Raw genomic sequence first — 21,973 nt, 5'->3', positions numbered from 1 at the left:
CCCAGATGGAATTTCCAGAATCGAGGCTCAGACGGCTAATATGGAAAAAAAAACCGTCAAATAAAATTATTTTAAAATAAAATAAAAAACAAAAAGACTTTTTTTTTTATAATAAAAAAAAGACCAGGATTTTACACGCAGAGAGAGAGAGAGAGAGAGAGAGCAAGAGCCAAACAAGTAGCGGGAAACTTCGAATAAGAAATCGGCAGGTATATTATAGCGCAGTGGTATCGTCTATAAATAAATATATATGTATAAACGTTTATTTGCTATTCGTTTTGTATTTCTAGGGTTGGGACGGAGCTTTCAAAGGCTCGAAGGTTTTTTGGTGTGTGAAGGACCGCCATGGACGATGTTAGGGCAAGCTCTGCTTGGGTCGCAGAACATTCTACTCATGTCATCGTCGACTCCTCTGGTTCGTAGTTTGTTTAAAGCACGACACTTTTGTTCGCTTAGCAAATGCCGCCAAAAAAACCTTTACTCAAAGGCACTTTTTGTGTTTTTTTTTTTTATTTTTTTATTTTTTTTTATTTTTTATGAAATGTGAATGCAGGGATTGAGAAAATGGTGGAGGCTATTGATTCAATTCCGAGAGTGAATTGGGATTTCGAAGGGATTCACTATTTTGATAATGGACCGCTTACCGTTCAGTACCTCTTGGTATTGGACGCTTTGAATTTCTGCTTTTGGCCTGGTATGCTATTTATTATTATTATTATTATTATTTTTTAAATCTTGGAGGTTATGGATTATATGACTCCCACTTGTGGAAGCAAATGGGAGTAGAAAATTGTTTAATCTGTTTGATTGCATTAGTCGTATTAATCAGTGACATTCGTTATGTACTCTTATCTGATTTATCGTAATTATTTAGTGAATGATGTTTTGCATAGTTGATTTGTATTGAACCAACTTTATAGCTCCTAAAATTATGATCCTAAACCACTGGTTTATGGAAAATGTATACAGTGCAAAAGAATAAAGGATTACAGGGCCATGAAAAGCATGTTAAGCAAACTTGTAGCCGTAGGCTATTGAATGCCAAGTTGGAATTATATATATATATATATATATATATTTAATATTGAAAGGTTCCTGTAAATAGTTGTATAGAGATGTTTTCTGCTATTTCATTTTCCTTGGTGCTATCCTCTTTCTGCCTTTGTACTTTGTACTCATTACTGAATTTTCTTTCAGACATTGGAAATGTGTCGCACTTGTTGCTTTTGTCTGGAGCGCTTTTTCTTTCTAGCCTTGCCATGTCATTGGTCTTTGACCCCTCCATGTGTCACAATATTTAGTTGGAACATGGCATTTCATTTGTTTTTGCTGCTGTCCCACTTATATTCCCTTTTTGTATTATGTAATTTTTTTTTTCCTCCCTTTCTGTTTCTTAATAGATAAGGATTTAACTTATGATCATTTGGCGTCGGGGTTGAAGGCAGCTTTAAAGAATGATAAATCAGCTTTTGATGCTGATCGTTTGCAGAAGTACACCGGTATATGCCTTTTCTAATCCTTCTTGCTTTCTATACCATAAAGACATGTGTCTCATACACATGTGTGTATGTATTGCGGGTGTTTTACTTTCATAATTCTTAGGAGTGTAGATTTGAAACATAATAGAATATAAATATTAGCTTGGCAACTGTAGTCTTTTATGCCTTTCTTGAAGCCTGTGTTAACTAAGAAAATTGCTGAGATCCTCTGCAATTTCTTTGAATTGCCTGGTTACAACTGACATTTTGAAAGTGGATATTTAGCTACAATTGAATAATAACTGAATTAAATGAACATAATATATGGACTGAATTATTGGTTGCTGTATATGCACTGCACTTAACGGAGAAGAAAGGTGGCAAAGCCTTCCCAGTTTGCAAATTGAGCCTGTCCTGTCCTGTTCCAAATAGTTAAATGAATTTTTAAGTCTAATGGATCTAAACCTATCTTTTTTCTTTTAGGAATTAGGTTTAATTTGATTTATTTGAAGTTTATCTGAATTATCAATCAGCAGATGCTTTCTGCTCAAAATGGTCTTTGAGAAATTAAACTCAAGGATATCACTATTTGAATATGATACCGGAAATCAATTTATTCATTCTTCCTCAAGCATTTGCTTGATACTCACTTATGAAATATTTGTATTTGGGTATTCTTTGTGCCATCCGATGTGATTCTCTTCTGTAAGATGATAAATTGGTAAGATCAATCTATTTTGCAAGGTCCACAATTACGTGAGCTGTTGAACTGGCCTAGACCACTTCCTTTGGAGGATGAACGAGTTCGATTGTTGCATGAGGTAATACCTATCTTTACACTTATATAAAGTCTAATTAATCATTTACAAGTTTATGTCTTGTATTCTGTCTTGCTTCACTTGATGTTCTATTTCTTCCAACTTTCAAAAGAAACTAATAATTTGGAATTGTATAGGTTGGGTTTGAACTGGAAAGAAGCTTTGATGGCAAAGCATCTAATATTGTGGAATCCTGTGGAAAATCTGCTATCAAGCTTGTTGCTCTTGTTACACGTCACTTTCCTGGTATTTTGGTTTCAGGTTTTATGTCATGTGTACCGAGTTGTTTACATAGAAAATACATTTAGATGGCTGCATAAAAAGTTCCTATGGGCTATATGTAAATGAAACTAGTTCTGTATATTGATTTCCTTTAAATGTTCTAGGCTTCCGGGATCACTCGGTGTACAAAGGACACCAAGTATTCTTGTACAAAAGAGCACAAATATTTGCTGCAGATTTGTGGGGTGCATTCCAGGGCCAGGGATATGGAGAATTTAATGACATTGGATCCATTACCATGATGGCTGATTACATTGTTCCAGCTGTTCTTCAGCAGCTTGGCGTGCTGAAGTACAGTTCAGAGCTTGCCAAATTGATTGAGGCTAATAATGAAATATATTCAGGCAGTGAGGAGGAAGTTGAGCTACGGGCTTGCTCCATATATGCTGTGGAGAGGATGAAGGAGTTGATCAGTAAAAAATCAGGGAAGCAGGTGTTGCTAAATTCTTTTGACATTTCTAGCAATTTAGTTATTGTATATTTCCTTTTGGTATTTCAATGAATTTCACTCCTTTTGTTTAGATCAATCCATGTCCTTCTATCCTTTTTTTTTTTTTTTTTTTTTTTTCCCCCACCAAAGTATATATAATCGTTCTCGCTGTTTTCTCAGTGTTTTCCTCTTTCCCATTATTTTTATTTTTTTATCTAATTGTTTAAATCATGTGACTTTTTTATTCAGGTGCTTAGTGTGGAGTTAGACCTTTGGCTTTGGTCTTTTGGCATTCAATTTCCATCTCTGCAACACCACCGAACACTTTCAATATATTACTGAGCACAACAAATCCAATGGTGCCCTTCTTAATTTATGTTTCTAACTGTTAGATTTTAGGAAACTAGCACAGTAAGTTTTGGGGCGAAGTCTTCGGCCAGATGTGTCCATACATTCCTTGCATCTATTTTTTTTTTTGTATGGTTGCAGCTTTTCCCAATTTTGAGAAGTACTACTAATATTAGCCTTAGAGTTGATGAACCAAAAACTTATTGTTTTAAAAATTAAACATTTGGTATTTTGCTATTATCTATTTTGGGTTATCTGTCACTTGTATTGTTGTTTTCGCTGTACAAAAATTAGTGGCTTTCTAATGTCGCAACAGGTGATAGTTTTTTCATGTTACTTTCAAGGAGATTTTACATTCATCTTGGTTTATGTTTTTACGACTAAACCTCCGGATAACATTTCATTGTTTGCCCTTTAAAGATGACAAAATAGAGTTGCTAAAACTTTTAAAACGTCTTCAGAATGTGTCTGTTTATAGGCTTTAGATTCAGTAAACATTTGATATTATTCAGAATTACATGTAGTAGCAATGAAATTGATTGTTTTTGACGGCGGTGTGGATTAGCACACCAATATTCAAATAACAAGCTAAAAGAACAGTGTGGAACTTTCCGGGATGATAAAAGGTAATGATCTTTGTCACTTACATGATGTGCTTGGATTGCTTACCCAGAAAGTAGATGATATCCAGCAACAATTTAGTTCCACATTGTATTTGCATGAATATTATCGGTGCAAGTTCCTATATTCATGGAAGATGGTATATATCTGTTATCTTCGACCGAGTACCATAGGTAAGATTTAAACTGTGGAGCTAGGGTTCCTTGTAATGGGCAGATTTCCTTCATAGGTGGATTTCAGGACATCTGGTTTCCTCACGATCTGGGGTCCAACAGGAACCTTGTTGGATTTTGGACGAATATCCTGCATATTGGCACGCCTTTCAGTATTTCAAAATTTCACAAAACAGAAGAGAAAAGATTGGCATGCCCATGCTTCCAACCCTAGTTCATTTATTTTGGCTTCGATGGTTTGCTAACATTACAATTTCTTCCACCGGAACACTCTAGTGTTAGACCCTGTTTTAGTTTCTCTCTCTCTCTCTCTCTCTCTCTCTCTAGAACCATTTAACTTTAGAAGTTTGAAGAAAACTGTTTGGAGACCACCTTTTCAGTTTTATACATGTTCGAGTTGGATAGAATCTTCAATAATATTGGCAATAAGCCGCACATCAATTTCAAAATTAGTAAAAATGAATGCCTGGTCGAATATAGCTGTTGGGATTGCTAAGGTTGCTAAAGCATTGGGAACGTCGACTATTCCAGAAATTCTTCCTTCACAAGGACAACATGACAACAGAAGATACGCCTGACCCTCGCCAATCATACATTCTACATGCATCAGTATGTATCCAAATCCAGTAATAATGTTAAAAGTTCCAGTTTATGATTTTATATTTATATATATTTATATATACAGAAAGAGATATGGAGACGAAAAGCTAACCTGTTCTTTGGAATATCCAAATTTAGAGAGGTAGTCAATGGCATTGAGTACTGCACGCTTGTAAGCGATAGAGGCATCAAGAGAGTGCTGCCTCCCACTCTCGTCAACGCTGATGCCTTCAAATACAAGCCATTCTGAGAATCTTGGTTCAACAGGACCTATTTCGAAGATTGGGTTTACATGAAGAGGAGTTGGCCCCATTGGTGTCAGATACTCTTTCATTCCTTCCCTTATAATTTCACACCTTATAACAGCATCAACAATTAATTAGTTAATATCACATTATTTCTTCAATCTTTCATGCATCCCTAATATTTCTTCAAAATAAATCATTTAGAAACGATTAAAGAGATTAAGATGTGAGAAATGTACTTGAGCTCCAAAAAGCCACTCATCTCTATTGCCCCACAGAATGAGATTTCACCATCACCCTGAGAAAAATGCATGTCACCAGTACTCAGATTCGCTCCCTCCACAAATACCGGAAGGTATACTTTTGAGCCTCTGCTGAGGTTCTTGATGTCACAGTTTCCTCCATTTTCTCTTCCTGGTACTGTCCTTGCAGCCTCCCTAGCTATCTTCTCCCATTCTGGAGTGCCCTTAGAAAGACTACCAGTAATGATGGATTACTTAGTTATTAGTTACTTCTCAGCATTACCCTTCTGTTTTCTCTGTTATCTCTTAGAACTTAATATTTGTCGATTGGATTCCAATATTAGTAATTTGCTTCATTATTAAGTGTTAGATAAGTAATACCTTTCCAAGGACACAACCTTTTGTTGATGGTAAGTTAGCCAAGGGACGTTGATGCAAAACTTCACATGGCTTCAGAGAATGCAACCCATTCTCTTCAAGTTGTCTTTCCCTTTCATTCCATATATTTAGAAGTTCCATGGATGGTGCTGTTCCAACTATTCCCGGATGAGTCAAACCTGCAAATCTTACTCCTGCCAACCATATATCTTATACTATGAGCAGTGCCATTTCATAGTGGTACTGTAACTGGTTTAGGAAATGGAAATAGAGCTTGGTTCAGAATTAACCTGGTATGTGAGGAGAATAGGCATATATTCCTTCAAAATACCAAATTGCTTTGGTTGCACTAGGAAAATGATCAGTCAGAAAACCACCTCCATTCTCTCGATCTCAAGTCGCTGTGTGTCCCCATTCATCTCCCAACTGCCGGTAGATCGCCCGGCTTGGCTGGAATCCCATCCTTGTCCACAATTCGGATTGGTCCACTGAGGTAATGAACCTGAACCAAATTTTAAAATTTTATGTCATTTAAAATTGGCAACTCTTAATGATCTTCATTTGTTTCATTCGTGGTCCTACCCTCCATATACACTACAGCTCGTAAATGGACCCACATATGGCGACTGTTCTACAAATAATATTAAGTTTTTGGGTCTAATTTGCTTCCTTAATCAGTTTCTCTAGAAACTTAATTTCAATTTCCGGAAAGAGCTTGAAACATACTTACAGTTGAGGGGTCTATGCATTTTATATCTAGTGCAGAATCATCATCTTTGACAGCACCGCCTGTCCAATCTACCATCTCTACTCTGAAAACCTCACCGGTTTTGGCCTCTACCACCAGAGGAATTTGAGGGTGCCAACGGTTGTGAAGAGGTAGCTTTTGTTGCCATGGCTTGCTTTTCACGTCTATAGGAATTACTACTTTTGGAGTTGGAGGAGCCATAGAATCGGTGAACAAGCAAGATTCATAAACGATGCTTGCTTTATATTTAATATATTACTCTAAAGCATCAATGCTAGTAAGGGATCGGAATTCAGAATCCATACAAACTACTGGCTGACAAATGGGAGAGAGACAAGGTCTTTCACATTGTTCCAAGTAGCTTTCAATATAGGATAAATTCAAACACATTTCTGACTTTCTAGCATCGAGTATGACCAACTCAAGCTCTACCAATTTTGGAGTTGAAAAAACGGTATAGATTATGAATTGGGTTTATCTCTATTAATTTAAAATTCTTGATATTTTTCTCACACATGGGGGCGATCCCTCCTTGGAATTCATTCTTTAGTCTGTAGCTTCTGTCACTGGTGGTATATCAGGGTGCCACCGGTTGTGAAGTGGAAGTTTCTGTTCCCATGGCTTCTTCTTCAAGTCTATAGGCACAACCACTCTAGCACCGTATTGAGCCATAGCTCTGTTTCAATTTTCCCAAACCTGGTCTGATCAAAAGGTAGAGAAAAGAAGATCAAAACTAATACGCAGAAGATTGTTTAGAGCAAGACAAAAAATCATATTCAGCTTTTCATTTTACAAGTTCGATGTACTGGCATCGATAGAAACAAAGGAGGTACTGATCAATTTTTTTTATTATTATTATTATTAGTCAACATATGAGAAAAGCCATCAGAATAGTAACAAAATAAAAATTGAAGTATTGTGTTAATCGTCCACCAATGAAGCTTCAACTTTAGGTGATAAGGCAAAGAGAAAAAGTTTTAGCCACTCTTTAAATAACGATGCCCTGTACTTGGTTTAATTGAATGGTATATGATTTGATTCAACATGGTACATTTTGATTGGAAAAAGGAAAAAAAGGGGGTGGGGGAGGGGCGGCGGGCGTTGGTCTTTTTCATATTATTTAAATATTGTGTAACGAAGAAGATAGGCTTATTACCTTTTTTTTTTTTGGTAAAAAGTACTGCATTAAGCACAAAAGAGGGGGCACCGGAACAAGAAATCCAGTTACCCCAGGTACAAGAAGAGATCTCCTCCAAAAGGATTTGCTCTTGGATAGTATCTGGACAATTAAACATATTAGAGCTTGAACAAAAAATGGTTAACTTATTTTTCATTGCTTCTTTAGCTGCTAGATCAGCACACTTATTTGCTTGTTTTGGAGTCCACGAAATTCTCCAGTTGTGTTTTTTCATTGTCTTCTTAATGGACGTGATGATCTCCCAAGAGCTCCACGCACACGGCTCATCCCTGTCCAGCAGCTGGTTGACCACTGAAAGGGCGTCACTCAGCCATTCTATGTCTTTCCAGTTGGATTCCTCAGCTGTAGCCATTGCCCACTCGATGGCCTTTATTTCGGCGAGTTCACTTTCCATTGGAGTAGCTGGTTTAGCAGCTAGCAGAAGGACTTTACCTTTGTCATCCCTTGCTATAAAAGCTAAACCAGTTTTACCTGGACTACATGCAGCATCTGTGTTTATGCAGATTTTGCCTTTTTGGGGGGGGATCCAGCTGACCTCTTTGGGAGAAGGAGTAGGGATGTGTCTATTTAGCACCACTTGACTGTACTCTTCAACTAGAGATTCCCATCTTTTCGTAACCGTGATCAAGGTGCCAGTGTTTTCAAAAATTCTGTCATTTCTCATCTCCCAGACTACAAATAGAAAGGTGGCCAAGAGCAGAGTAGTAAACTCTTTGCCTCCAAACTTTGAATGTAATTGGGAGGACGGATTTAAACACCACAAAACTATTTCTTGAGCATTATTGGCTACTACAGAGTCTATCCTGAGGCCCCATTTGCTTTCGAAGGCTACTGCTCTAGCTGCTGGACACTTGGTAAATAGGTGGGTCGGGGATTCAAAAAAGAAATCGCATAAGGAGCATCTCGAGTCCCCTTTGCCTGTTCTTTCAAATAAAAGGCCCTTGAAAGGCAGAACCTCGACTGCCATCCTCCAAAGAAACATCTTGAGCCTCTCGTGGAGTTTGGAGGCCCAAATCTCCTTCCAAAGTTTATCGCCAGTTTCCCCGTTGCTTGATAGAATTCGATAACAGCTTTTCACGGAAAAAACTCCATTGTTTGTACCAGTCCAGAACAGTTTGTCCTCAACATTTGGTCCACGACACTTTACATTTTTTATGGCCACATAGGAATCTTGGTCACACATCGCTTGTAGCTTCATTTCGTCCCATGAGAGAGTGTGTGGGTTCAGCAACTCCGCAACTCTCTGCACTTGACTTTCATCCGCTCCCTGAATGAGCTTGGGAGTTTTGTCTCTGATATCTGGGACCCACGGGTCCTTCCAAGGGTTGGTGCCCCATCCGTTTCCTATTTTGAAACAGGATCCCTTTCGAACTATCTCTTTCGAACATAAAAGGCTCTTCCAAACGTAAGAATTTCCTGCTTTGAATTTGCAACCGAAGAAAGATTTGTTTCTTAGATACTTAGCTCGGATGATTTGTGTCCAAAGGCTGTCCTCACCCTTGGCTAGTTTCCAACCAAGTTTAGCCAAGAGAGCTAAGTTGAAATCTTTGAACTTCCTGAACCCCAGGCCTCCAAGAGCTTTAGGTTGGCATAGAAGGTTCCAGCTTTTAAGAGCTAGGTAGTGTTTGCTCCCCTCCTTTGCCCCCCACCAAAATCTTCTGATAGCTGTGTCCATCTCATTGCATAGAGAATTTGGGATTTTGAAAGTTGACATTGTGTAGACAGGGCCTGCTTGTGCCACAGACTTGATCAATGTAGCCTTTCCAGCTTTTGAGAGAACTTTACTCTTCCAACCTTCCAACGTGTTTTGCAGTTTTTCCTTGAGCTTCGAAAATTTCTTACTTCTATTTTTTCCTAGCAAGAGAGAGTTTCCGAGGTACATAGAGCCAGCTTTTAGGTCCTTGAAACCTAGTTTTTCTTTGATCAAAGCCTTGGTCCTTGCTGGAATGTTTCTTGAGAAGAGAATCTGAGATTTTTCTGAATTTGGCTCTTGTCCTGACCACCTGCTGTAAAGCCTTAAAACTTCTTGGATTCCCTTAACATTTTGGTCATTTGCTCGGCAAGCCACCAGAATATCGTCTGCATAGAGGAGGTGAGAAATTGCATGTGCTTCCTTGCAAATCTTGATCCCTTGGATGTTTGAATTTTTCTCCATTAACCTCGTGAATATCTCTGAGCATAGGATGAACAAAAACGGGGATAGGGGGTCTCCTTGGCGGATTCCTCTTTCCGGGTTGACCGTATCCATTTTACTTCCGTTGATTAGGAGATCGAATTCCACCGAGCTGATGCAGCTGAAAATCATTCTCCTGAAGTCCTCAGAAAAACCCCATAACTTTAGAACCTTGGTGATGAACTGCCACTCCAGCCTATCATAGGCCTTCTTCATGTCAATCTTAACAAGCATCAATCCATTCTTCCCTTTGTGTTTCCGAACTTTGTGGGCAACCTCTTGACCGACTACCGTATTCTCCGCTATCCATCTGCCTTCAAGGAAGGCTCCTTGGTGAGGGGAAATGATTTTGGACATCAGGGGCCTCAATCTAGCTGTAAGGATTTTAGCTACTATCTTATAACAGAAGTTGCAGAGGCTGATAGGCCGGAACTTGTTGAGATTAGAAGCATTCTTTGTCTTGGGAATGAGGACCAGCATTGTCTTGTTCACTCCCCTTGTGATAGTCTTTGTTCTAAAACTTTCCTGCACCATATTTATGAGTTGAGTCTTTACAATACTCCAGTAGGATTTGTAAAAAATACCCGAAAAGCCATCAGGTCCAGGGGCCTTTAGAGGGTGTAGCTCCCAAACTGTCTTCCTGATTTCTTCCTCCAAGGGGATTGCCATGAGTCTACTGTTTTCCTCCTCCGTAATATAGCTGACTCCCATATCATCCAGCTCTGCCTCAAAGACTGGGTTTGAAGAAGTGAAGAGTTCAGTAAATCCTTCCTTGAAATAATTGCTAATTTGTTCCCTGTTATGGATCCATATCTCTCCTTTCCTTATGCAGTCTATTTTGTTCCTTCTTCTTTTAACAAGGGTGGACGTATGGAAAAATTTGGTATTACGATCTCCTTCAAAAAGCCATGTTTCCCTCGATTTCTGTTTCCAGATGCTTTCCAGCCTGGTTCGTTGTATTCTTAATTCATTCTCCACGACAGATTGCTTTGCTCTTTCTTCCTCTTTTCCATACTGAATCTCTTTCAGTTCTTTTTCCAGCCTCTTTATATTTTCTTGCACAAAGCCAAAGTGTGATTTATTCCATCGTTTCAGAGCTATTTCTGCGTTGTGGAGCCTTCTGAGCAGCTTGTGAGCCTCCATTCCATTTCTTGTGTCTTCGTTCCAAGCCTTTTTAATTATCTCACCACTAGAAATGTCCTCTGTCCATGCTTTCAAAAATCTGAAGGGGCGGTCTCTCCTCTGCTCATTCTCGTGAGAATATAAAAGGAGAGGAGAGTGATCCGACTGTTCTAAAGCCAGATGACTGATTTTGGCTTCACTAAAGAGGGAAAGCCAATCTTGACTGGCCAAGCCCCTGTCAAGTCTCTCTTTTATGTAAGCCCACGTGAATTTTTTTCCTGAAAATCCGAGATCAATTGCTCCCACATTCTGTACAAAAGTATTCAAATAGGAGTGATTTCTTTGAAAACCTTTGCCTCCAACCTTTTCTGTGTCATCCAGGATTTCATTCAGGTCTCCTAAGATGAGCCAAGGCAGCTCGCAGTTGAGAATTGTTTCTTCAAGAAGTTCCCAAAATTCCGCTTTTTCTTTTCTGTAGGGAGTTCCGTGTACTCCAAGAAAGCACCATCTCTGTTTTTCCTCTAGGTCTTTGACTGTTTCACAAATCACTCGTTCAGAACTCCAACTCAGCTCAAACTTACATTCATCCTTCCACATAAAGGCTAATCCTTCAGCTCGCCCTTTCGCTTCAACTATTTCAAAATTGTTGAAACTGAGAGTTTTGCAAATTTTTGTCATTTTGCCCTTGTTTGCTTTAGTCTCCATGAGATAAAGGCAATGAGGGTCGTGTCTTTTGATCAGACTACGGAGGGCTCTGGATGTATCTTTTCCTCCTATGCCCCTACAATTCCAAGAAATAACCTTTATTGGCGAGGGGGGGGCATGAAATGGCCCGCCTCCTCGGCCGAATGAAAATCTTGGTGATTTGTTGATGTTTGTCCTCTCTCGGTCCTTCTAGATGGTGTTCTTGTCTGGATATTGGATCTTCTAGCATCCTTCTTCCACTTTCTTGACCTTCCTGAAATTGCTTCATAAGATCCTTGACTGAAGGGAATTTCTTCAAAAATAGCGGTTGTGATCTGAGTGCTTGGCGTATTTGGGGATTCCTCTCTGGGTTCCTGGGGTCCTTCCTCTTGTGTTCCTGCACTCCCTTGAAAGCTCTCGAAGGATATGGGTTCCAAGTCTTCCAACACCTCTAATACTCTTGGGCTTTTTCTGAAAGGGTGTTCTGAGAGAGCTTGGGCTGCCCTTTTTAGAAGAGTGGGTGGGATTTCCTTTCTTGCAATTTTTGAACCACTTGGCCCAGAAATATGGCCCGGTTCTGGTATAGGCCCAATTGGTTTGCTTCTTTCCTGGTTATTAAAAAAAGATATATTATTTAAAAGTACAGAGGCCCACTCACCTAGAATTTGAGGATCAAAATTGGAAATTCTTGCTTGGTGAAGCATGGCTGCGTAAAAATCTTTCAGATTTCCTTCACAATTTGAATCCATAGTCTTTTTTAGAGAATCGAGTGCAGGACAAGTATCCAAGGCTGATTGTAGGTCTGCCATAGGCGTGCTTTTGTTGCCCTCCTCGAGCAGCACCACCTGCTTCTGTCTGGCCCTATTCTGACATTTGGTGAGTTGCTTTTCTAGCTGTCTATCACATTCCTGTAGCTTCTTCCTGTGATGGGTTTGACTTGCTTCTTCCTCCGGTAGGTTAATGAAGAGAAGGTTGCCGCCGTGCTCCGCCCTGATCCACGGTCCATACAGCTTGGCCGTAATTCCGTTTGCTGAGGTAATAGTTGCTGGGTTTTCATATCTGCAGATTCCAGTGACATGGTCCAGTTTTCCGCATTTGTAGCAGAAATCAGACAACTTCTCAAACTTAAATTGGATCCATCTTTCGGTTCCATCTTCCCTGTCTTGAAAGAAGCCCGGTGGAAGGGGGTTGAGGGTGGAAATATCAACTCTGATTTTGAGGAATCGTTGGCCTACCACACATTTCTTTGTCAAGGATTCCTTGTGAACGCCTCCCAATTGGTTTCCGATTTGTGCTGCTGTGTGTTCATTCATGTATAAGGGGGGTAGCCCGTGTATCTGGATTGAGAAAGCTGTTGTGTCAAAAGAGATTTCCTTGATGGATTTGTTTGGTGGCCACTCTTTTAGAATGAGATGGGCTCCGTCGATGGACCAGGGTCTGTTCCTGAAGATGTGATCCTTTTCCTCCAAGGAGCCGAAGAGGAAAGTGAAGGTGCTTTCGTCAATCTTCGCGACTTTAACCTTGGTTTTTACTCTCCAGATTTTGGGAATGGTTTCTGCAAGTTTGAATCTTCTGAATCTTCTCGCAGTGAGGATTCTTCCTACTAACGTTCTTTCTGAAAAGGACTCTTCCTTGTCTGTGTTGGGTTTCAGTGTGAGTGTCCTTAGGGCCTGTTGTAAGACTTTCAGATTGCTCTGCTGGTTGTCCATTTCTCTATGAAACACACTTACAGGAGAAGACTGGACTGGGGAAAACTTCGTGTTTCCGGATAGTGTTCAAGATAAAATAATCCTTCTTGCTCTTTTGTGTGTCAGAGTCTTTGAATGCCTCTGAAGCTCCCTCTTTATCTCATAATTTTTCCTTTTTGGGTAATTTTTCTTTGTCTCATATGAATGCAATAACACACAAAGAGAAGAAGACTTGGAAAGGTCCAACAAAAGGAAAATGAATTTACGGAAAAGACTTGGAAAAAAGTTCTTTCTCAATCATTACTTATTTTCCATTTTCTGTTTCTCTTTTACCTTTTCTTTTCTTTTCTTTTCCTTTCTTTCTTGATCAACTCTCTCTCTCGACGCGAAGCCGAACTCCGGTCTGTTCCCCCTCGACGCCGATCTCAGATCTGCTTCTCTCTCTCGATGACGATCTCAGATCTGCTGGTTACCCTCTCAGATCTAGTGATTCATCAGATGTATTGGATTCTTGCTGCAGAAATGAGATGTACAAAACTATTTAAGCTATTTGCTCTAGCTTTGCTATATCTCATTGCAAGTGGGTTCGACATTAGATACTACTTGCAGGGTCAGCTGCCCTACTGTGGGGTCTTAATATGCATATGGTGTATGAACTTCTTGATAGGCTTATTACCTTGTTTTATAGGTCAAACAAGAATTTTCATGAGCGCTTCAAATTTGCATAATGCAGAAGATATGGACTTGTTTTGTGCATATAATCATTTTGGGGAGGGAAATGGGGCTTCAAGCTTAATCCAAGTTGTTTTCTTAGAAGGATCCCACAAATCGGAACCTTTAGTACATTGCCTGAATTTTTTCCATGATGACATTGAGCTCTTTTATTTTGTTCTTCTAGAGAATCTATTTCTCCCTTTACTTACTAGAGGATGGTCCCAGCTGTGCTAATAGGTTTTGTGAAAATAAAGCTTTGATTAGGATTATGATGTAGTGTTTGACATGATTTATGAACAAATTCTGGTAGCAACTATTGGTACATGATTTAAGCTAAGAATCTTATCTCTCCACCTAAGATAGTAGCTTAATGGAAGGAAGCTATTCAGCCTTCTTACTTGTGAATTCGGAAATTGAGATTCGAATCTTGACAAGCCCTAATATTAAATGAAGCCACGAAAAAAAAAAAAAAAAAAAAAAGAAGAAAAAGAAGAAGTTAAGAATCCTATCTCATTGAAGATGTGACCTCACTGCTATCACAATTTAACTCATAACCTTTATCGGATAAAATAATAGCAAAGCCAATAGAATATCACCAAAGAAACAACTATGTTTAACTGAGCATTTTCTTTTTTAGAGAATAGAAATTTTGCTTAGTACTTTTATTTTTTCAAAAAAATATTTGTTTAGAATTGTTTAAAACCAGTATTTTAAATCCTTAAAAAAATGTGGCAAAAATTTTAGATGAACAGTTTAAGACTAGGAAGATGACAGATGTTGCATGAATGAATAATTTAGTATACAAATTTTATCACATAGTTTAGGTGTTTCTAAAGCATTAAGCCTTCATTATCATACTACAGACTAATCTAATAATTAATAATATATATATATATATATATATATATTTTCGGATGTAAAAAGGGTATGGTGAGGACCATCTTAAAAATATCAGATTTTTAAAAAAATCATTATAATATTCACTCTTGTGTTATTATATTATCCATATTCACTCTTGTGTTATTATATTGGTGATGATATCTTACAAAATAATTGTTAATACTTGAATCCGTATAGTAAAAAAAATAGACATCCACGTCGTAAACAACAGACTATATATAAAAAGATTAAATTATGAAAAGGTAGTTTGTTTCGTTGTAAAGGGACAAATGGAAGCTGGGCTGCGGCACATGTCCCACCCACAAACCCCACTGACGTCAATATATTTTGTTTTTATTTACGGGGACTTACAGTTTCGTGTCTGACTGATAAAAAGGCAGCCCCACTTTTGTTTGTTTCAATTTTTTCGGCTAAATTTGGTCGTTTCAATTGTTCTACGTATCAGAAGGAATGTGTACTTAATACTGTGTTTTCCTCTTTTCCAAAAGCCCATTTAGCCCTATTAACTTGTGGGCTAATATAATGAGAAGGTATCCATCTTTCCATTGTTTGTATATAAACTTTTAACCCCTTTGGCAATTGGGAACGAGTATTTCTTTTTCCACTCTATTTTATCTCTACACAATCTCATTCATATCAAAATATCAAAGTATTTTTTTTTTTTTTTTTTTGGTTTCAAACCCTAACAGTTCTTATAATGCCGTCGGTTCTATGTGTCAACTGGTGAGGGAGTTTGAAAATGCCAAAACCAAACAGAGAAAGCACTGGAGAAACTTTCAAATGAACTTCAAAGTAACAATCATCAAACATCTTTACCATTCCCAACGAGAAAACCCTCGCCACCATATTATACACTACACATATTTATAAAGTGGGCCAGCACAAGTATTTTTGTTGTTCCCTTTAGAATTTGATCTGAACAATTAATGTGCAAACTTGAATTAAAGAAGGATTTGATTATCCATCTTCTTCAAAGCCTAGTAATGAAAAATTCTTGTTTTTGGATGGGTCAAATTCTTTACCTCTTTTTTCTTTTTTCTTTTTTCTTTTTTTTCTTTTTCCAGCTTGAGGATCAATATTTAACTGTAATTGGATTAACAACTGCAATTTATCAAACTAACTCACTTGTAATTGGATTACCAACAGCAAACTTGTATTGCTGTTTTTGCTGTACAAAAATTAGTGGCTTTGTAATGTCGCAGCAGGTGTCATAGTTTTTCATGTTATTTTCAAGGAGATTTTACATTCATGTTGGTTTATGTTTTTACGACTCTAAACCCCAGATTATATTTCATTGTTTGCCCTTTAAAGATGACAAAATAGAGTTGCTAAAACTTTTCCGGATGATAGAAGGTAATAATGATCTTTATCACTCACATGATGTGGTTGGATTGCTTACCCAGAAGGTAAATGATATCCTGCAAAAATTTAGTTCCATATTTAATTTGCATGCATATTATCTGTGCAAGTTCCTATATTCATGGAAGATGAAACCTTAAATATCTGTTATTTCCCACCCAGCACCATAGGTAAGATTTATACTGTGGAGCTAGGGTTCCTTGTAATGGGCAGATTTCCTTCATAGGTGGATTTCAGGACATCTGGTTTCCTCACGATCCGGGGTCCAACAGGAACCTTGTTGGATTTTGGACGAATATCCTGCATATTGGCACGCCTTTCAGTATTTCACAATTTCACAAAACACAAGAGAAAAGATTGGCATGCCCATGCTTCCAACCCTAGTTCATTTATTTTGGCTTCGATAGTTTGCTAACATTACAATCTCTTCCACCGGAACACTCTAGTGTTAGACCCTGTTTTAATTTCTCTCTCTCTCCAGAACCATTTAACCTTAAAAGTTTGAAGAAAACTGTTTGGAGACCACCTTTTCAATTTTATACATGTTCGAGTTGGATAGAATCTTCAATAATATTGGTAATAAGCCGCACATCAATTTCAAAATTAATGAAAATGAATACCTGGTCGAATATAGCTGTTGGGATTGCTAAGGTTGCTACAGCATTGGGGACGTCGACTATTCCAGAAATTCTTCCTTCACAAGGACAACATGACAACAGAAGATACGCCTGACCCTCGCCAATCATACATTCTACATGCATCAGTATGTATCCAAATCCAGTAATAATGTTAAAAGTTCTAGTTTATGATTTTATATTTATATATATTTATATATACAGAAAGAGAGATATGGAGACGAAAAGCTAACCTGTTCTTTGGAATATCCAAATTTAGAGAGGTAGTCAATGGCATTGAGCACTGCACGCTTGTAAGCGATAGAGGCATCAAGATAGTGCTGCCTCCCACTCTCGTCAACGCTGATGCCTTCAAATACAAGCCATTCTGAGAATCTTGGTTCAACAGGACCTATTTCGAAGATTGGGTTTACATGAAGAGGAGTTGGCCCCATTGGTGTCAGATACTCTTTCATTCCTCCCCTTATAATTTCACACCTTATAACAGCATCAACAATTAATTAGTTAATATCACATTCTTTCTTCAATCTTTCATGCATCCCTACTATTTCTTCAAAATAAATCATTTAGAAACGATTCAAGACATTAAGATGTGAGAAATGTACTTGAGCTCCAAAAAGCCACTCATCTCTATTGCCCCACAGAATGAGATTTCACCATCACCCTGAGAAAAATGCATGTCACCAGTACTCAGATTCGCTCCCTCCACAAATACTGGAAGGTATACTTTTGAACCTCTGCTGAGGTTCTTGATGTCACAGTTTCCTCCATTTTCTCTTCCTGGTATTGTCCTTGCAGCCTCCCTAGCTATTTTCTCCCATTCTGGAGTGCCCTCTTGGATCTGCGCATGACAAAACTGTGTTAGACTTATTTAAACGATAGGAAATTAGAAAGAGCTCCAGCAATGGTGGATTACTTAGTTATTAGTTACTTCTCAGCATTACCTTTCTGTTTTCTCTATGACTATTATCTCTTAGCACTTAATATTTGTCGATTGGATTCCAATATTAGTGATTTGTTTCATTATGAAGTATTCGTTAAGTATTACCTTTCCAAGGACACAACCTTTTGTGGATGGTAAGTTAGCCAAGGGACGTTGATGCAAAACTTCACATAGTTTCAGAGAATGCAACCCATTCTCTTCAAGTTGTCTTTCCCTTTCATTCCATATATTTAGAAGTTCCATGGATGGTGCTGTTCCAACTATTCCCGGATGAGTCAAGCCAGCAAATCTTACTCCTGCCAACCATATATCTTTTACAATGAGCAGTGCCATTTCATAGTGGTACTATATAACTGGTTTAGGAAAAGGAAATAGAGCCTGGTTCAGAATTAACCTGGTATGTGAGGAGAGTAGGCATATATTCCTTCAAAATACCAAATTGCTTTGGTTGCACTAGGAAAATGATCAGTCAGAAAACCACCTCCATTCTCTCGATCGAAAGTCGCTGTAAATCCCCATTCATCTCCGGGGAGAGGACCCAAGTTGCATATTTCAACTGCCAGTAGATCACCAGGCTTGGCTGGAATCCCATCCTTGTCCACAATTCGGATTGGTCCACTGAGGTAATGAACCTGAACCAAATTTTAAAGATTTAATGTCATTTGAAATAGGCAACTCTTAACGATCTTCATTTGTTTCATTCGTGGTCCTACCCTCCATATACACTACAGCTTGTAAATGGACCCACATATGGCGTCTGTTCTACAAATTATATTAAGTTTTTGGGTCTAATTTGCTTCCTTAATCTGTTTCTCTAGAGATTTAAAGTTTCTATTTCGGGAAAAGGATGAAACATACTTACAGTTGAGGGGTCTATGCATTTTACATCTAGTGCAGACTATTTCGGGAAGAGGATGAAACATACTTACAGTTGAGGGGTCTATGCATTTTACATCTAGTGCAGACTATTTCGGGAAGAGGATGAAACATACTTACAGTTGAGGGGTCTATGCATTTTACATCTAGTGCAGAATCATCATCTTTGATAGTACCACCTGTCCAATCTACCATCTCTACTCTGAAAACCTCATCGGTTTTGGCCTCTGCCACCGGAGGAATTTGAGGGTGCCAACGGTTGTGAAGAGGTAGCTTTTGTTGCCATGGCTTGCTTTTCAAGTCTATAGGAATTACTACTTTTGGAGTAGGAGGAGCCATAGAATCAGTGAACAAGCAAGGTTCATAAACGATGCTTGCTTTGTATTTACTATATTAGTCTAAAGCATCAGTGCTACTAAGGATCAGAATTCAGAATCCATACAGACTACTGGCTGACAAATGGGATAGAGACAAGGTCTTTCACATGGTCCCAAAGTAGCTTTCAACATAGGACAAATGCAAACACATTTTCTGACTTTCTAGCATCGAGTATGACTAATTCAAGCTCTACAAATTTTGAGAGTTGAAAAAACGGCATAGATCATGAATTGGGTTTATCTTATGCTAATTTAAAATTCTTGATATTTTTCTCTCACATGTGGGCTATTCTTCCTTGGAATTCATTCTGTAGTCTTACTGGTATGTTGCAGAAAATACTCCAGCAACATAAAACTAAACCTTGGAAAAGAAAACCAACAAGTGCTAGCAGACAGATTCATAGGATTAATTAAGATACATAATAGAGGAAGAAGACTTCCAATTGTTCAGAACAAAAATTCAGGTGTTGATCAACTAAGAAAATGTTTTCTACAAAAACCTGCAGACTGCAGGATGGTTAAATTATAATCTTCCAACTTTAATGCAGCTTAAATCTTAGCCTAAAACACAATAAATTAAAAACAACAATGATGATAATAATTGTAAGTTTTTGGAACTCACAATAGAAGGGTCAGCATTTTTTATATCCTTCACAGTGTAGTCCTTAGTAATGCCTCCCCCACTGAAATCCACCATTTCCACTCTGAAAACCTCCCCAACTGTAGCTTCAGCAACTGCTGGTATATCAGGGTGCCACCGATTGTGAAGTGGAAGTTTCTGTTCCCATGGCTTCTTCTTCACGTCTATAGGCACAACCATTCTAGCACCATATTGAGCCATAACTCTGTTTCAATTTTCCCAAACCTGGTCTGATCAAAAGGTAGAGAAAAGAAGATGAAAACTAATATGCAGAAAGATTGTTTAGAGCAAGACAAAAAAATCATATTCAGCTTTCGTTTTCATTTTACATGTTCGATATTTGGGCATTCGATAGAAACAAAAGGGGGTACTGATATTTTTTCAATTCCTCTTTGCGATTCACGTAGTGGGTGGACCACTAAAGAAACTGATTGGTCATTCCGTTTTTTTTTTATTATTATTAGTCAACATATGAGAAAAGCCATTAGAATGGTAACAAAATAAAAATTGAAGTATTCAGTGGTAATCATCCACCAATGAAGCTTCTATTTTAGGTGATAAGGCAAAGAGAAAAAGTTTTAGCCACTCATTAAAGAATGATGCCTTGTACTTGGTTTAATTGAATGGAATAAGATTTGATTCAACGTGGCACAGTTTGATTCGGCCAAAAAAAATAAAAAGAAGGGGTCTTTTTTCATAATATTTAAATGTTGGGTAATGAGGAAGATATGCTCATTGCCTTGTTTTAGAGGTCAATCAAGAATTTTCATGAACGCTTCAAATTTGCATAATACAGGAGATATGGACTTGTTTTGTGCATATAATCATTTTGGGGAGAGAAATGGGGCTCCAAGCTAATCCAAGTTGCTTTCTTAGGACCCCACAAATTGGAATCTTTAGGATATTGCCTGAATTTTTTCAATGAAATTGGGCTTTTTTTATTTTGTTCTTATAGAGAAATTATTTCTCTCTTTACTTTTACTTACTAGAGGATGGTCCCAATTATGTTAATAGGTTTTGTGAAAATAAAGCTTTGATTAGGATTATGATGTAGTGTTTGACATGATTTATGAATAAGTTATGATAGCAACTATTGGTATATGATTTAAGCTAAGGATCCTATCTCGTTGAAGATGTGACCTTACCTTTTTTTCTTCTTTTTTTTTTTTTTCCTTTTTTTCCATTTTTTCATTTTTGTTACACTAAAAAATATAAACTGTTGATAATGCCACCTTGCCATGGTAGGCTTTTCCCCTATAATTACCTCTATCACAATTTTACTCATGACCTTTATCAAATAAAATAGTACAAAGCCAATAAATTGTCACCAAAGAAACAACTATGTTCATAATTAGCATTATTTATTTTCAATAATAAATTTAACCAAGCATTTTCTTTTTATGAGAATAGAAATTTTGCTTAATATTTTTATTTTAAAAAAAACCATTAGTTTAGAATTGTTTAAAACCAATATTTTGAATCCTTAAAAAAAAAATGTCGCAAAAATTTTAGATGAAGAGGTCAAGACTAGGAAGATGACAGATATTCCATGAATAAATAATTTAGTATACAAATTTTATCACCTAGTTTAGGTATTTCCATAGTATTAAGCCTCCGTTATCATATTATAGACTAATCTAATAATTAATATATGTGTGTATATATATATATATATATATAGCTTTCAAAGAGGTTAAATTATGAAAAGGTGGTTTGTTTTGTTGTAAAGGGACAAATGGAAGCTGGGCTGTGGCACATGTGCCACCCACAAACGCCATTGACGTCCATATATTTTGTTTTAATGGAGAGGGACTTTGCAGTTTCGAGTCTGACAAATAAAAAGGCATCCCCACTTTCACTTGTTCGTTTCAATTGTTATACGTATCAAAAGCAAAGTGTACTTTAATCCCGCGTTTTCGTGTTTTCTAAAAAGCCCATTTGGCCCTATTGACTTGTGGGCTAATATAATTAGTACGCATCCATCTTCCATGTTTTGTATATAAACTTAAACGCCCTAGTAATTGGGAATTTCTTTTCACACTTCATTTTATCTGTATACAGTCTAATTTATAACAAAATATCAAATATCTTCTTCTTCTTTTTTTCTTTTTTTTCCCCAAACCCTAACAGTTCTTATAATGCCATTGGTTCTCTATTTCAACTGGCGAGGGAGTTTCTTTTATTTTCTTTCGTTTGCTTTCACATATGCTACACATATTTATGGGGTGAGCCAGCACATATGTTTTTATTTTTTTTCCTTTAGAATTTGATCTTAACAATTAATCTGTAAATTTGGATTAA

The 21,973-nt window shown here is 37.6% G+C and overlaps 3 protein-coding genes across 5 annotated transcripts; 1 reads left to right on the top strand and 2 right to left on the bottom strand.

Moving 5' to 3' along the window:
- Positions 1-65: 65 nt before the first annotated feature.
- Positions 66-3,617, top strand: LOC107424965 (uncharacterized). The gene is made up of 8 exons (XM_016034876.4): positions 66-209; positions 291-415; positions 554-694; positions 1,401-1,499; positions 2,223-2,299; positions 2,434-2,542; positions 2,683-3,011; positions 3,258-3,617. The coding sequence occupies exons 2-8, from the start codon at positions 346-348 to the stop codon at positions 3,348-3,350; spliced, it is 918 nt and encodes a 305-aa protein (XP_015890362.2). The 5' UTR covers positions 66-209; positions 291-345; the 3' UTR covers positions 3,351-3,617.
- LOC107424966 (uncharacterized) lies at positions 3,235-7,280 on the bottom strand. The gene is given in 8 exon segments (XM_048466413.2): positions 3,235-4,280; positions 4,617-4,724; positions 4,863-5,106; positions 5,235-5,471; positions 5,620-5,809; positions 5,906-6,039; positions 6,041-6,117; positions 6,346-7,280. Coding segments are annotated over 8 exon segments (1,332 nt in total). The 5' UTR covers positions 6,565-7,280; the 3' UTR covers positions 3,235-4,157.
- Positions 7,281-16,186: 8,906 nt separating this feature from the next.
- On the bottom strand, positions 16,187-20,018 carry LOC107424923 (uncharacterized). Of its 3 annotated transcripts, none has more exons than XM_016034816.3 (7): positions 19,655-20,015; positions 18,174-18,411; positions 17,885-18,075; positions 17,442-17,677; positions 17,070-17,313; positions 16,822-16,929; positions 16,187-16,501 (listed from the first exon to the last, which is right to left on the bottom strand). In XM_016034816.3, exons 1-7 carry the CDS (start codon positions 19,871-19,873, stop codon positions 16,379-16,381), a joined length of 1,359 nt encoding a protein of 452 aa, XP_015890302.2. In that variant the 5' UTR covers positions 19,874-20,015; the 3' UTR covers positions 16,187-16,378. The 3 variants fall into 3 exon arrangements, with proteins under 3 accessions (XP_015890302.2, XP_048322368.1, XP_048322369.1); XM_048466411.2 differs by lacking the exon at positions 19,655-20,015 and adding an exon at positions 18,776-19,101; XM_048466412.2 differs by lacking the exon at positions 16,187-16,501 and having other exon boundaries at positions 16,821-16,952; positions 19,655-20,018.
- Between the last annotated feature and the right edge of the window lie 1,955 nt (positions 20,019-21,973).

This window comes from Ziziphus jujuba, chromosome 7, assembly GCF_031755915.1.
Source record: "Ziziphus jujuba cultivar Dongzao chromosome 7, ASM3175591v1".
Classification (NCBI taxonomy): Eukaryota; Viridiplantae; Streptophyta; class Magnoliopsida; order Rosales; family Rhamnaceae; genus Ziziphus; species Ziziphus jujuba.
This window is presented reverse-complemented; position numbering and strand designations above follow the sequence as displayed.

What these genes read in the sequence shown, in the direction of transcription:
- LOC107424965 (XM_016034876.4), top strand. Translation starts at nt 346, where the DNA reads ATGGACGATGTTAGGGCAAGCTCTGCTTGGGTCGCAGAACATTCTACT. An exon ending in TCGTTTGCAGAAGTACACCG is followed by an intron (nt 1,500 to 2,222) that starts GTATATGCCTTT and finishes CTATTTTGCAAG; the next exon opens with GTCCACAATTACGTGAGCTG. An exon ending in GTAAAAAATCAGGGAAGCAG is followed by an intron (nt 3,012 to 3,257) that starts GTGTTGCTAAAT and finishes TTTTTTATTCAG; the next exon opens with GTGCTTAGTGTGGAGTTAGA.
- LOC107424923 (XM_016034816.3), bottom strand. Translation starts at nt 19,873, where the DNA reads ATGGCTCAATATGGTGCTAGAATGGTTGTGCCTATAGACGTGAAGAAG. An exon ending in CTACTCTCCTCACATACCAG is followed by an intron (nt 18,076 to 18,173) that starts GTTAATTCTGAA and finishes TATGGTTGGCAG; the next exon opens with GAGTAAGATTTGCTGGCTTG. An exon ending in AAGGTTGTGTCCTTGGAAAG is followed by an intron (nt 17,678 to 17,884) that starts GTAATACTTAAC and finishes TGTCATGCGCAG; the next exon opens with ATCCAAGAGGGCACTCCAGA.